Below are 15,702 nucleotides of genomic sequence, written 5' to 3'. Positions count from 1 at the left end.
GATCCTAAACGAGTATTTTGCATCAGTATTTACTGTGGAAAAGGACATGGAAGATACAGCATGCGTGGAAATAGATGCTGACATCTTGAAAAATGTCCATATTACAGAGGAGGAAGTGCTGGATGTCTTGAAATGCATAAAAGTGAATAAATCCCCAGGACCTGATCAGATATACCCTAGACCTCTGTGGGAAGCTAGGCAAGTGTTTGTTGGGCCTCTTGCTGAGATATTTGTATCATCGATAGTCACAGATGAGGTGCTGGAAGATTGCACGTTGGGTAACGTGGTGCCACTGTTTAAGAAAGGTGTTAGATACAAGCCAGGGAGCTGTAGACCAGTGAGCTTGACGTTGGTGGTGGGCAAGTTGCTGGAGGGAATCCTGAGGGACAGGATGTACGTGTATTTGGAAAGGCAAGGACTAATTAGGAATAGTCAACATGGCTTTGTGTATGGGAAATCATGTTTCACAAACGATTGAGTTTTTTGAAGAAGTAACAAAGAGGATTGATAAGGGCAGAGCGGTAGACGTGATCTGTATGGACTTCAGTCAGGCATTCAACAAAGTTCCACATGGGAGACTAGTTAGCAAGATTAAATCTCGTGGAATACAGGAGAACTCACCATTTGGATACAGAACTGGCTCAAAGGTAGAAGACAGAGGGTGGTGGTGGAGGGTTGTTTTTCAGACTGGAGGCCTGTGACCAGCGGAGTGCCACAAGGATGAGTGCTGGGTCCTCTACTTTTCCTCATTTATATCAATGATTTGGATATGAGCTTAAGAGGAATATTTAGTAAGTTTGCAGATGACACCAAAATTGGAGGTGTAATGGACAGCAAAGAAGGCTACCTCAGATTACAACGGGATCTTGATCAGGAGAGCCAATGAGCTGAGGAGTGGCAGACGAAGTTTAATTTAGATAAATGCTGCATTTTGGGAAATCAAATCTTAGCAGGACTTATACACTTCATGGTAAGGTACTAGGGAGTGTTGCTGAACAACGAGACCTTAGAGTGCCGGATCATAGCTCCTTGAAAGTGGAGTCGCACGTAGATAGTTTAGTGAAGATGACGTTTGGTATGCTTTCCTTTATAAGTCAGAGCATTGAGTACAGGACTTGAGAGGTCATGTTGCGGCTATACAGGACATTGGTTAGGCCACTGTTGGAATATTGCATGCAATTCTGGTCTCCTTCCTGTTGGAAGGATGTTGTGAAACTTGAAAGGGTTGAGAAAAGATTTACAAGGATGTTGCCAGGGTTGGAGGGCTTGAGCTATAGGGAGAGGCTGAACATGCTAGGCTGTTTTCACTAGAGCGTCAGAGGCTGAGGGGTGACCTCATAGAGATTTATAAAATCATGAGGGGCGTGGATAGGGTAAATAGATAAGGTCTTTTCCCTGAGGTGGGGGAGTCCAGAACGAGAGGGAATAGATTTAGAGTGAGAGGGGAAAGATATAAAAAAGACCAAAGGGGCAATGTTTTCTTACAGAGGGTGGTACGTGTATGGAATGAGCTGCCAGAGGAAGTGGTGGAGGCTGGTACAAATGCAACATTTAAAAGGCATCTGGATGGGTATATGAATTGGAAGGGTTTGGAGGGATATGGGCCGGGTGCTGGCAAATAGGACTAGATTGGGTTGGGATATCTGGTCAGCATGGACAAGTTGGACCAAAGGGTCTGTGTTCTGCACTGTACATCTCTATGACTCTATAATTATACCTATCTTAGTTAACAATGGAAAGGAAGCACGTGTTGAACCACTTAACTATTTGTGTGTGTGTTCTTCACGTGCGAGTCAGGCGTGTGGCATGTGCATGCGGTGGGGCTGGGGGGGGAAAGAGTGTTGGGTGTTCCTACCATCAGGAAAAGCAAGTTATATACAGTCAAACAAATCCTTCTTCACTTATTTCCTCCAAACTCTTCTTTTGCCAGAAGAATATTACAGTGAAGCTATGTGAATGTTCAGGATTAGAGTGGTGCTGGAAAAGCACTGCAGGTCAGGCAGCATCCAATCAACGTTTCGGGCAAAAGCCCTTCATCAGGAATAGAGGCAGGGAGCTTGCAGGGTGGAGAGATAAATAAGAGGAGGATGGGGGTGGGGAGAAAGTAGCATAGAGTACAATAGGTGAATGCAGGTGGGGATGGAGGAGATAGGTCAGAGAGGAGGGTGGAGTGGATAGGTGGAATGGAAGATAGGCAGGTAGGACAGGTCATGGGGACGGTGCTGAGCTGGAAATGTTCAGTCAAGCTCCATATCAAGCATCTGTCTTGCAGAACTCTTGACCAGCTACAAGCTCTCTGTCAAACTTGTGGTGCACTTGCTCCTTGAAGAATAATTTGACTCCCCTGAGGTACATTATCCAAAACTAAATGCAGTGTTGCTCTGATCAATGCTTCATAAAGTATTACTTCAGGCGTGATCTTCCTCTCCCTAGTAAGCCTTGATTAGCAAACTTGAGGACCAAGAGGCTCAGTTTGGTAGCAGCTTCTGCCTACCCAGGTTACCAGCATTGAAGCTTTTGAACGGGCAAGGATTTTGCCTGTCAGCTCTTAACAAGTCAACTGGTGGTCAGTCCAGCGAGTTCTCTCACTGCTGGGATCAGCACTTTCAATGCCACTTAACACACACTTAAATAAATAGAGTCCATGCACTACCTTTAACCCCAAATCTCTGACTCAGGAGATTAAAATACTATCCAATAGGAAGTATAACCTTCCTGAAGAAGAGCTCACGCCTGAAACGTCGATTCTCCTGTTCCTTGGATGCTGCCTGACCTGTTGCGCTTTTCCAGCAACACATTTTCAGCTCTGATCTCCAGCATCTGCAGTCCTCACTTTCTCCTAGTTGATTATAACCTCCCTAACCCAATTTGCTGAAGCCAATGGCAGTATTTTTGGTTTTCAGAAGGATTTACTATTTAACTGTGATGAACAATTAATTGTAGAAAGGTTAGAGATTTAGATAGATATGTAATCACATTTTTCATCCTTCATGTTGGGTCTAACTACTTTAGGATTTTCAGATCTAAACCTTGTAACCATAACTGAATAGTATTTAAAATTATGAAGAAAAAGAACAGTGGCTCAGTGGTTAGCACTGCTGCCTCACAGCACCAGAGACCTGGGTTCAATTCCCGCCTCAGGCGACTGTCTGTGTGGAGTTTGCACGTTCTTCCCGTGTCTGCGTGGGTTTCCTCCGGGCGCTCCGGTTTCCTCCCACAGTCCAAACATGTGCAGGTTCGGTGAATTGGCCAAGTTAAATTGCCTGTAGTGATAGGTGAAGGGGTAAATATAGGGGAATGGATCTGGGTGGGTTGCACTTCGGCGGGTCGGTGTGGACTTGTTGGGCCGAAGGGCCTGTTTCCACACTAAGTAATCTAATCTAATCTAATATAATTCTTTAGAAAACAGACAATTAATTGAAAAATATTAGATATAATTGACCTGTAGTCTTCAAAACCAGAAATAATATTAGATAATGCAACTTTTATCAGCAATTATAGAAATGAAAAAGTAAGGATATAAAAGTAAGCCAATGGTTCTCAATAAATCTGTCATTGATGGCAAGTTAAACAATTCAGTGGAATACAATCATAAAAATTTAAATAAATTCAACTCTAATGAGCATTTTGATGACTTAACAAGTGTGACATATTTTTTACAGTTGCAACTGGATTAAATTAAGTTCACCAATCATCCTCACCCATTTTTTAAACCATGGTAATATCTTGTGGAGAATAAAGAATTCATCAAAAATTATAAGTTCAAACATTGAGATGCCCATATACAATATGTGCGTCAAAATTCCTGAGTTTAATTAATGATAGGAAAAAGTTCAAATACATAGAAGGATTTAGTCAATTAGACAGTAGTTAGAAGAGCTTGGCTCAGTTAAGGTATGTCAAAACAGTTTTTAAGCAAAAAACAAAGATGAACATGGACCACTGAAAAAAAAGCTACTGCTACAGAAACAGCCGTTAGAGAGCTTATCAGACCAGATGAGTACAACTACTAAGTTCCTGTGTATCTATTGCGTGATATCTTGTAAAAACAATCATATTGTAAGCACATGGAGATTGGCACAGCACCAGTGGCAAGAATCTTTTCTTGGCTAGGGAACCTGCTAAGCGTTCCACTGTTGCAATGAAGTTCTCGAACATAGAGCCACCTTGCATTACAATAGACAATAGACAATAGACAATAGATGCAGGAGTAGGCCATTCTGCCCTTCGAGCCTGCACCGCCATACAATATGATCATGGCTGATCATTCCTAATTAGTATCCTGTTCCAGCCTTATCTCCATACCCCTTGACTCCACTATCTTTAAGAGCTCTATCCAATTCTTTCTTAAAAGAATCCAGAGACTGGGCCTCCACTGCCCTCTGGGGCAGAGCATTCCACACAGCCACCACTCTCTGTGTGAAGTAGTTTCTCCTCATCTCTGTCCTAAATGGTCTACCCAGTATTTTTAAGTTGTGTCCTCTGGTTCGGCACTCCCCCATCAACGGAAATATGTTCCCTCCTGCCAGAGTGTCCAGTCCTTTCATAAGCCTATACGTTTCAATCAGATCCCCTCTCAGTCTTCTAAACTCAAGGGTATACAAGCCCAGTCGCTTCAGTCTACCACCAACACAATACTGGTATTTAGAGGGCTGCTGTCATGTGGGGAAGCAGCCAGGTATATCAGATGGCCTTCCATGAGTTCCCAGGCTGAGGGGTCTCCACTCTATAACATACTAAAGAACATGGGGTCATACGGTGGAGTCTGTTAGTGTTGGATTGTATGCAATGGTGTATGCAGATACATGGATAGTAAATAGCCCTGTGTATTTTGATAACCTACCTGGTTTTCACAAAATAATCAATCATTCTTAAACTGTCTCAGTTGTTAAACCAAAAATTCTGGTAGCAGTGAGCTGAGAAGCCACTGTTTCTGATGATATAAAATGTAGTTTTATATCATCAGTTTGTAGACTGATCCTGTGATTCATGAAGCATGTTACAGGTCAATACATTATAACTCAAGATGTGTTCTTTTTAAACCTATCATTTAGCTCATCACTGCAACTTAGCTCTTTTTTCTGTCTTGCCAGCTTTCTCTCTTCTTCTGCCCACTTGAAGGCACTGACCTCTTACTATGAAACGCTTATACTGTAAACCATCCACAACCGATGCTAACAGTGCAAAGGTACTGGTAAGCAATTCAAGCACAGCCACTACTGCTACATACTAGGAGTAAATTTATCTGGTTTCCCTTTTCCTTGCAGATGAATATAACTTAATATACTGTTGCCCAAGGTGAGATCAGTAAATGTATTGTGAACTGAAGATCAAACATACCGCTTTTATCTTGGAGAAAGTGAGGACTACAGATGCTGGAGATCAGAGTCAAGAGAGTGGTGCTGGAAAAGCACAGCAGCTCTGGCAGCATCCGAGGAGCAGGAGAATCGACGTTTCGGGGATAAGCCCTTCATTAGGAATTCCTGACCTCCTGCGCTTTTCCAGCACCACACTCTCAACTCTGATGCCGCTTTTATCGAGCATATATGTAAATTTTCAAAAATGTCTTATTCCATTCCACTCTCAATTATTTAAGACATGAGCAAAAATCTGCAATATTCCTGAACAATCAACACAAATGGCATCAGGAATTTGTATCAGTAAATATAGTTTACTCATTCTAAAAGCTTTCTATGAGCACTGCGAAGTTTGATTTTCTAAAACATATTTGTGATCTCATTTGCAGTAGCAATCCAATTGAACAACATATTGTCATTTTATTTTAAAATCACATACAGCAATGCTCTTCTATTAATCTCAATACACAAATATTTCTTGAAAAATTAACAAGCTACATTAAAGCAGAATAGTGGTTCATTTCCTTCAAATTCATTTCTCCCTCTATGGATTTGTATATTTACAGGTACATAATCTGAAATCACTTTTGCAATGATTTCATGCATTCCACTTTTTGACTTTTCAGTAAATGTCAAAAGGTCAGTGCCGATGTTAAGTGTATTAGATTTACATTTTAAAATGATTTTTTTCCCCCAACATGATTTTGCTTAAATCTTCATGTCAGATGGTTTTTATGGCCAGAGTGTTTTTTTTTATCCTTAATATTACATTGTATTAGTCCTATGGTGATATATTAATCAATAAATAGGCAGGAAACTAAATCTTAATTCAGATTTTGCCTGAGAAAGTTGTTTCTGAAAGGAACTTAAACTCTGAAGCAATTTATTCCTCGTGCAGTCATGCTAACAATCCGATGCTTTCTTTCGAGACTTCACACCTTGTGATAGCCAAAGAAATGTGAGTGATTTTATGTAAATTAATGACATGTTCAAACAGTCCAAATACATGTCTACCAGATATTTTTGAGATTTCATAAATTACTTTTATTTCCTTTGCAAAAAAATCTCAACTCACATTAACAAATGAAATCTCACTTTGAACTTTACCCAATACAGTAAATTAAAATACTACCCATTGGGGAGAAGGTATATATGACCAGCTGGTTTTGAAGCAGTTTCTACCCTAATGTTGTTGGAATATTGAATGGACTCAAACTCTGAACATTTGCCTGTACCTGTGTTTCTGGTTTTGCTGCTGTTTACCTATTATTTACTTATCTATGCTACTTAACTCTGATCTGCCTGTGCTGCTCGCAAGACAAAGCTTTTCACTGTGTCTCGGTACACGTGACAATAAATTCAATGCAATGCAATCATCTACAATACAGATTTGTTGACTCAAAACCAATTCCTACTCAAGCACTTTGCATTGAAAACCCTCATTTAACACTGCCTGGTTTACATGTTGTTTCACTTCAGTATCAAAAGTTCTTCAGTTTTGTAATATCCTTAAGCATCACAACTTTGATTTTTTACATGATTTACCTGTCTCAATGGTGCTACTTTGACATGGCTTCTCCAGATCTCTGGACTTCTTATTTAAGGCAGTTCCCCTTGCCCAACAGTCCAAAATAGGGCCTCTCCCTATGCCCAACCCTCCAAGTGGAGTCCAAGATCTGCATCAAAGAGCGCTTTCAGTGTTCATTAGGCTCTAACCTGCCTGCTTGAGTTGTTGCTTGTTCTTGGCCAAGTCCTAGTTACTGCCTTTTAGCATTTTTTCTTGAAGGGATGCAGCACCCTTTCTTGCTGGTTGCCACAGCCTCTAGAAACTGGTATGACACAATAGAGCTGCTTCTCTTGGCTAGCCGTGGAGCCTTAATCAGCCACCAAGCCAACATGGTGTTGGTCATGACTGAGCATGGTCTGAACCTTGCCATAGCCAGCTAGGAGGTGCAGCTCCACTGGTTCTGAGCAGACAATCTTTTCACTGTGCCTTGGTACATGTGACAATAAATTCAATTCAATTCAATTCAGATCCTGGAGGCAATGGAGGCCAGCAAGAAGGGACACCACATTCTCAACAAGAGATATGACATTGCCAGGAACAAGCTAGTCTCAGACAGGCAGTTTGTAGCCCGAGGACAAAGGTTCCATGGTGCAGACTTCAGGCTGACATATCTCAAGCCTCTGGATCAGGGATTCAAGGTACAGTTGTGTATGCAGTTGCCATGCAGACTTGAAAGTTGACAGCTAAAAATATTACAAAAAGAAAACTCCAAGGTACAAAACATGACCAAAGTAGTCTTGGAAATCCATTCCTAAGCAGCACTACAACTTCAGGTGAACAAAAGCCTTTTATCTAGCCAATGAAGCAGCTGGCTGATTCCAGCATTCTAACCTTACATTGGTTAGCCTGGCCAGTTGCCTTTGCCTTCTTACTTTTCTCGTCTATCAAGTTTTAGACAACCTGAGAAATACATGTGTGGTCAGTCACATTCAGAATCCAAGGTTGAGGGTGCAAACTATTGCCTTTAGAATGAGTGAATTGCTGATCCACCTGTTTTTCCCCCATACATTAACAGATGTGGACACGTGACACAGTAGCACATTTTATTTCTTTAACATTTTCTAATCAAGCTTTTAAGTAATGTCATGATACACCTCTGAAGGTGGGACTTGAACCCAGGCTTTCTGGCCCAGAGATAGACACATTACCAATGCACTACAAGAGACCTTGGATCTCCTTACACACCTGTTCATATCTCACAAAAGAGTTTTGTGAAAAAATAAGCATTATTATTGATGAACTATAATCTAACTATTTTCACCAGCTGATTATACCCCACAGGTTTATCATACCTAGAAAATGGAAATGCCACAGAATTTAATTCATTAAAATTAAAACTGGAAATATCTAATTTCATTTACTCATAATTTTGATCACGAAGCACAATTCATAAACATCTACATTCCTCTGAAATCTATCAAAGGCAGCAAAGAAAATCACAGCTGAATCCGTATTTTAATTTAAAATAGGATAAAAGTAATTCTCTATTAGATTAATTAACAATTAAGCACTATTCAATAAGTTTGAGAATGTAAAAATGTAAGATTACAGAGTTTTGTACCAGGTCATAGTTGAGATTTTCAGAGGTTGCACAAAGTCTTGTGCTCAGTAATAACATTGCAATTAAAATGATATTAATGTACAGCATTTTAGATTTGACATGCCACAATTACTATATGTGCAAAACACTAACCTGGGGTACTTTCTTCCTTTGCTGGTATACACAAAAGATTTTTTGTATGGAGGTTCTTCGTCAGAGACAGAGTCCTCAGCATTCCTCTCTCCTTGAACAGTAGTTTCTGATAACCAGTGGTCTTTTGAGAATTTCCTGTAGACCAAATAATGCATAATTAAATTTGAAATTGCAGTGTCCCAGCATTATAGAGAAAATATCTTCCACTTTAGAAATGCATTTACCAAATTAGGTGTCCTGTTAGACGAGATCTGAAATTTCCATAGCCTTAAAAAGGCCATAATCAATATTTACTCAAAACTTACTCTATTTTAGCAGTTAGACATGTTCCTATTGCCTACAGCAAGTTTCCTATGATCATGATGCATAATTAACAAGCAGTTTTGCTTGGTGGAGCCATGTTAACTTGCAATTGCATTGAGACTACTTGAAGCCATCTTATTGCCTACAGATGAGATCTGCATTCTAACAATGCACTTTTGATGTAATCCAAGCACCAATTTGGAAGAACATTGAATTTAACCAATGTATCACTCGGTCCCACAAATTTATACAACAATGGCAAAGCGGACTCTATGGCACAGTGCTAGTGCCTGTACCTCTGAGCCAGGAGGCCTGGATTCAAGTCCCAGCTGCTCCAGAAGTGTTTTGTAACATCGCTGTACAGGCTGATTATGTAAAAAAAACACTATAAAAATGGCAATGCAATAACCCTGGAAATGTTTAATCTTCATAAAGATTGGCAGAAGTAGAGAATGAGCTCTTGAAATATACTCCTTACTATTTTCTAGAATAATGTATTTAGGAGTTATGCAACAGGTTTTTAAATTAACAATACGTGATAACATTGGTTGCAGGTTTGCTCGCTGAGCTTAAAGGTTCATTTCCAGACATTTCGTTATCCTACTAGGTAACATCTTCACTGGGCCTCGCGAAGATGAATCAGCAGGAAATGACATCACCAACCCAAAGAAACCCAAACATACAAATAGAAAACAGGAATTTTCAGCAGTGCTTCACATGGGGCCCACTGAAGATGTTACCTAGTAGAGTAACGAAATGTCTGGAAATGAACCTTTCAGCTCAGCAAGCAAACCTGCATCCAAGCCTCAACCTGAGCTACAAATCTTCACAAAACTCACTATTATGTAATAATTACTGATTTTATAGTAAAGAACCACTCTGAGAAGCTGAAATGGGTATTTTTCAGCAGAGCTGGCTGAGATATACAGCAAGTTATGTTATAATATGATTTGGTTTTGGACATTGGCTTGGCCACTTTTGCATGCAATTCTGGTTTCCCTGCTATAGAAAGCATGTTGTGGAACTTGAAAGATTTCAGAAAAGATTTATGAGAATGTTTCCATGGTTGGAGGGTTTGAGCTTCTGAAGGTCTGAAGAAGTGTCACTTGACCCAAAATATTGACTCTGCTTTCTCTCCACAGATGCTGCCACACCTGCTGAGTTTTTCCAGCAATTTCTGACTTTGTTTCTAATATCCAGCACCCACAGTTCTTTAGTTTCATAAAGTCCTTAGTACAGTAATTCTCAGAAATAGGATGGTTTTAAACAAAACAAACTTTAAAAAATAAGGTTGATCAAGGAAGTGATTAAGATTAAGAAAGTAGAATGAAACCAAATTAGTGAAAAACATTGAAACAGAACTTTCACCGGCCTTTAATTTCAGATGATATTGATTTACTACAAAGCATGGTGGAATTTAAACCTATGTTCTGACAGCATCACCCTGAATTTCTGATTACTCATCTAATGACAATACCACTACCACCATTATCTCTCCTTATGGTGAAGATGTTCAATAAATATACTGTATTTTCTTCACAATAGGAGACATGTAAAACATCACAGAATAGTAGAAAACCAAGAATCTGAGATTGAAATACTTAAATAATTCATACGAGTAAAAGACCTTAAGAATGAAACAGGAGTAAGCCACTGGCCCCTTGAGTCAGCTCTGGTATTCATTTCTGATATGACATTCTTCACTTCCACTTCCTTGCCCTTTCCCCGTAACCCATGATTCCCCTACTGTTCAAGAATCTATCCATCTCAGCCTTAAATATGCACATGGATTCTGCCTTCACAGCTCTCTGTGGAAGAGTATCAAAGGCTCACAACCCTCAGAAGAAATCCCTCCTCATCTCAGTCCTAAATTGGTGCCCTTTGTGCTCTCTGGTCCTACACTCGCCCATGAAGAGAAACATTAAAAAAAACCAAAACGCTAAAAAAGTAATGTGACTAAAAGCCAATAAATCCTCTGTTCCTAATTGTCGCTGTGAAACAAAAAGGTGGTTACAAAGATAAGCAGTGCATTGGTTGTAATCTTCCAGAATTTCTTAGATTCCGAAAAGGTCCTCACGAATTGGAAAACAATAAGTGTAACCCCGCAGTTCAAAATAAAAATGAGGGAGAGAAAATAGGGAATTATCAGCTAGTTGGACTGCAATCAAGAGTATGGAAAATGTTAGTGGACACTGTAAAGATTCTTATACCCGGAATACGAAAATTAACCAATGATCACTATTCTGTTTCTAAAGCTTGGTAACTTTGTATCTAATTTTCATTAAATTTGATTTATTTATTGCCATTTGTATTTTGTGACAAATACAAGTGTTGTGCATTGTCATCTTAAAACACAGAAAAATAAATCAAAACATAGAATGTAAAAGGCAGAAAAATAAAGATATAAAGTTCAACTATGGTCTTTCATGTTAAGTGCTCAGCCATGGGCCTGCAACAGCCAGACACAAGCTCACCTCGCCACTGCCAATGACATTATTGTGACTGAGCTTTTCACAAGAGGTTTCAATTAGAGAAAATAAAATCCTCTGTCCACTTAATCCCCCCCGGCTTTTAATTTTGTTAAGTGAATTTTGTTGTACATTGTCTGCTCTTGTTTGAATCGTGATGTGTCATTATAATCCCCCAGACTTTTGGAACTACACTGTGGCCGGCATGGTGGCTCAGTGGTTAGCAGTGCTGCCTCACAGCACCAGGGTCCCGGATTCGATTCCCACCTCAGGCAATTGCCTGTGTGGAGTTTACACGTTCTCCCTGTGTCTGCGTGGGTTTCCGCTGGGTGCTCCGGCTTCCTCCCACAGTCCAAAGATGTGCAGGTTAGGTGAATTGGCCATGTTAAATTGCCTGTAGTGTTAGGTGCATTAGTTGGGGTGAATATAGGGGAATGGGTCTGGGCGGGTTGCTCTTTGGAGGGTCGACGTGGATTTGTTGGGCTGAAGGGCCTGTTTCCACACTGTAGGGAATCTATCTGTATTCTTCTATAAATGGTGATAAATATTCTTCAGGTGGAATCAGAAGATTGTGGCCAGAGCCTTTGCAATTTCTACCCTAACTTTCCCCAGTAAACTAGGATACATCTTATCCGGGGGAGTTGAATTTTCTGCTTTGATGACTGCTACTATTTTATTCTGTATCGGTTTTCATCCTATCCAATACTGTTACTGCTTCCTCTTCTATTGCTACTTTGGTAACAAACTCTTCTTTAGTGAAGTCAGATGCAAAGTGTTCATTGAGTACTTGAGTCGTGCTGTTTCCACAAGATCATTTTAGCCTCAAATCCTTTCTGTTTCCAAATGTGTTTCCCATTTATTGTTTCTGAAAAGCTGCTACACTACACTGGAATATTCTTTTGGCCCTTGTTCACCATTTATAGATTTCTTTTGCATTCTTTATTCAGTTCTGTTTTCTACTATATTACTAATCTTATTATTGTCATAAGCCTCCTTTCTCAGCCTCATTTTAAGTTTCATATCTTTATTGTTCAACAGCACTTTGGTGTTCAATATGCCTCTTTTACTCTTGAGAGGATGGAGTCTACTTGTAGCTAAATTAGCTTCTCCAGAAATCTTTCTGTTCACAATTACTTATTTGTCCAATAATTTTTATTCCATTCCACCCAAGCCAAATTTATTTTTCCAATTAAGTTAGCCCTCCTTATTGAAGCACTTATGTGCTTGATTGTTCTTTGTCTTTACAACAGCTCCTCTAAACCTGATGATTTACCGTTTATTCACTGAAACATGCTCCAGTTTGGTCTGCAGAACTGGATCCAGAATCACTGCTTTATATAGGTGAGTTGGAAATACAGCAATCAAGAAAATCCTTGACAATATTTCAGGAAATCCACCCCTTTCCTTGTCCTTTACACAGTTCTTATTCCAGCTTATGTCAAGATAATTAAGTCCCCATTATCATTACTCCATAGTCCTTGCACCTTTCTGTGGCTTGCTCACAAACTTGTTCCATAATTGCTTTCCCAGTTTCCAGCATTATCTTTGGCCCTTTAATTACATCAGCTCTCTCAAGGTTATGATAGTCAGTTTGATCAATACTGCTTTCAGTGCTTTTTCCTTCTTTATCTTTTCTGAATACACTGGCCCATATATTCGATACGGCTAGATATTCATCTGCAGCACAGAATTGACACTGTGCACAAGAACTGCATGGAAATCACGATATACCTGACTAAGAGGGAATTGCCTGGGAAACTGAAAATTATAGTGACAATTCCAGTGTATTGAACACTCTGACAAAGTCCCTTGAAACTGAAGAATTCAGAGGGTTCTGATTCACTTTAGCTTGGAAGTTACCTAAAATATAATACAGGAGTAAAGTCTTACTTTAACTCCTGCGTAAACACAAAACTGAACCCTGCACTCACCACTGACTGCCCCACAACATTCCACCCAACGTTGTTCCTCCACTCCATCCAACACCATCAACAGACTCAAGATCCCTCTCCCCCAATCTGACCTCAATGACAAAGCACAGTCATGACACTGCACCCACCCTCTACCAAACTTGACAACAGCCCATACCCAGCCCCCAGTGGACATGACACTATTTCCATCCACAAGAGAACAGACACCTCCCTCACCACCAGCTGGACCCCCACACCTCAAACCGCCCCTTGGCCCAACATTTCAACTCCCCCTCCCACTCTGCCAAGGACATGGAGGTCCTGGGCCTCCTTCACCGCCGCTCCTTCACCACCAGACGCCTGGAGGAAGAACGCCTCATCTTCCGCCTCGGAACACTTCAACCCCAGGGCATCAATGTGGACTTCAACAGCTTCCTCATTTCCCCTTCCCCCACCTCATCCTAGTTTCAAACTTCCAGCTCAGCACTGTCTCCTTGACTTGTCCGGACTTGTCGAACCTGCCGATCTCCTTTTCCACCTATCCACTCCACCCTCTCCTCCTTGACCTATCACCTTCATCTCCTCCCCCACACACCCATTGTACTCTATGCTACTCTCTCCCCACCCCCACCCTCCTCTAGCTTATCTCTCCACGCTTCAGGCTCACTGCCTTTATTCCTGATGAAGGGCTTTTGCCCGAAACGTCGATTTCGCTGCTCGTTGGATGCTGCCTGAACTGCTGTGCTCTTCCAGCACCACTAATCCAGTATTTGCTTTCCAGCATCTGCAGTCATTGTTTTTACCCCACACCTCATGACCTATCAACCCACTTAACTAATACCCTACCCACCTAGCAGCTTGGCACCCTAACCAAGAAAGTGAGGACTGCAGATGCTGGAGATTAGAGTTGAGTGTGTAGCCCTTCTCATTCCTAATGAAGGGCTTATGCCCGAAACATCGATTCTCCTGCTCCTTGGATGCTGCCTGACCTGCTGTGCTTCTCCAGCACCACACTCTTGACACTAACCACTACGACAAACTCCCACGTTAACTCCATATTATACTTAGTGTTCACAACAGTTATTCCCTAGAACCCTACCATTAAGGACTTAGACACTTAATGGTAAGATCCTGGTTAGTGTTGCTGAACAAAGGGACCTTGGAGTGCAGGTTCATAGTTCCTTGAAAGTGGAGTCACAGGTAGACAGGATAGTGAAGGCGGCTTTTGTATGCTTGCCTTATTTGGTCAGTGCATTGAATATAGCAATTGGGAGGTCATGTTGCAGCTGTACAGGACATTGTTTAGGTCATTTCTAGAATATTGCATTCAATTTTGGTCTCCCAGCTATAGAAAGAATGTTGTGAAACTTGAAAAGGTTCAGAAAAAATTTACAAGGATGCTGCCAGGGATGGAGAGTTTGAGCTATAGGGAGAGACTGAATGGGCTGGGACTGTTTTCCCTGTAGGCTGAGGGGTGACCTTATAGAGGTTTATAAAATCATGAGGACCTTGGAGAGGGGAAACAGATAAGGTCTTTTCCCCAGGGAGTGGGGGTCAAAAATTAGAGATCATAGTGGGAAAAGACTTAAAAGCGACCTAAGGGGGACTTTTTCAATGCAGGGTGTGGTGCGCGTGTGGAACGAGCTGCCAGAGGAAGTGGTGGATGCTGGTACAAATACAACATTTAAAAGGAATCTGGATGGGTATATCACTGGGAAGGGTTTAGACGGATATGGACAAAATGCTGGCAAATGGGACTAGATTTATTTTTGGATATCTGGCCAGCATGGACAAGTTAGTCCAAAGGGTCTGTTTCTGTGCTCTACAGCTCTTTGTTTCTATGAACTTTCAAAGCGGTGAGCTATGCTGCTGCATATTTAGAACTCTGTATGTTCTGTTCAATGCTGCAAGAGCGGCCATGGTTTAAATGATGATTCTCTCCTCTCCTGGCTCCAATGTTTCCTGGAGAGTCACTGCTGATTCATAACAGGACACTCCTGTCCAGGAATCTACAGAATTGATCTAAAGGCAACTGGCTATTTCTAGAATTTAATTAAGGTTGGAACTAATATTTCTGATACTGATCGGAGTTTCTGAACTACTGCATCCAGGAATACTAAGCTCCTAATCTTTCTTTGAAATAAAACCAAAACGGTGTCAGAGAAACTCCACTTCTGACAGCATCTGTGGAGAGGGAAACAGAGTTAATGTTTCAAGTGCAATGTGACTCTTTTTCCAAACTGAAGGTGGCTGCTATTTGCTGGTATTGATGTTGTTGACAAAGAGGGAGTAGGGGCAAGTAGAATAGATGGTGAAGGGGACCCCACAGCAAAAGACAAAGGAACTGCTAATGGTGGAAGAGGAGCTATATCCGTGTGCAACAAGTATCAATGGTAGGTGTAAA

The 15,702-nt window shown here is 40.9% G+C and overlaps 1 protein-coding gene across 1 annotated transcript in view; it reads right to left on the bottom strand.

Annotated features, from left to right (window-relative positions):
• l3mbtl3 (L3MBTL histone methyl-lysine binding protein 3) overlaps positions 1 to 15,702 on the bottom strand; it is a 172,953-nt gene that overhangs the window by 44,611 nt on the left and 112,640 nt on the right. Inside the window, exon 18 of the mRNA XM_072556048.1 lies at positions 8,618 to 8,752. Coding sequence (XP_072412149.1) covers positions 8,618 to 8,752 — 135 coding nt within the window. The remainder of the gene's footprint in view (positions 1 to 8,617; positions 8,753 to 15,702) is intronic.

The sequence above is a fragment of the Chiloscyllium punctatum genome, chromosome 3 (assembly GCF_047496795.1).
Source record: "Chiloscyllium punctatum isolate Juve2018m chromosome 3, sChiPun1.3, whole genome shotgun sequence".
Classification (NCBI taxonomy): domain Eukaryota; kingdom Metazoa; phylum Chordata; class Chondrichthyes; order Orectolobiformes; family Hemiscylliidae; genus Chiloscyllium; species Chiloscyllium punctatum.
The sequence above is the reverse complement of the archived record's forward strand: the minus strand, read 5'-3'. Positions and strand labels throughout refer to the sequence as shown.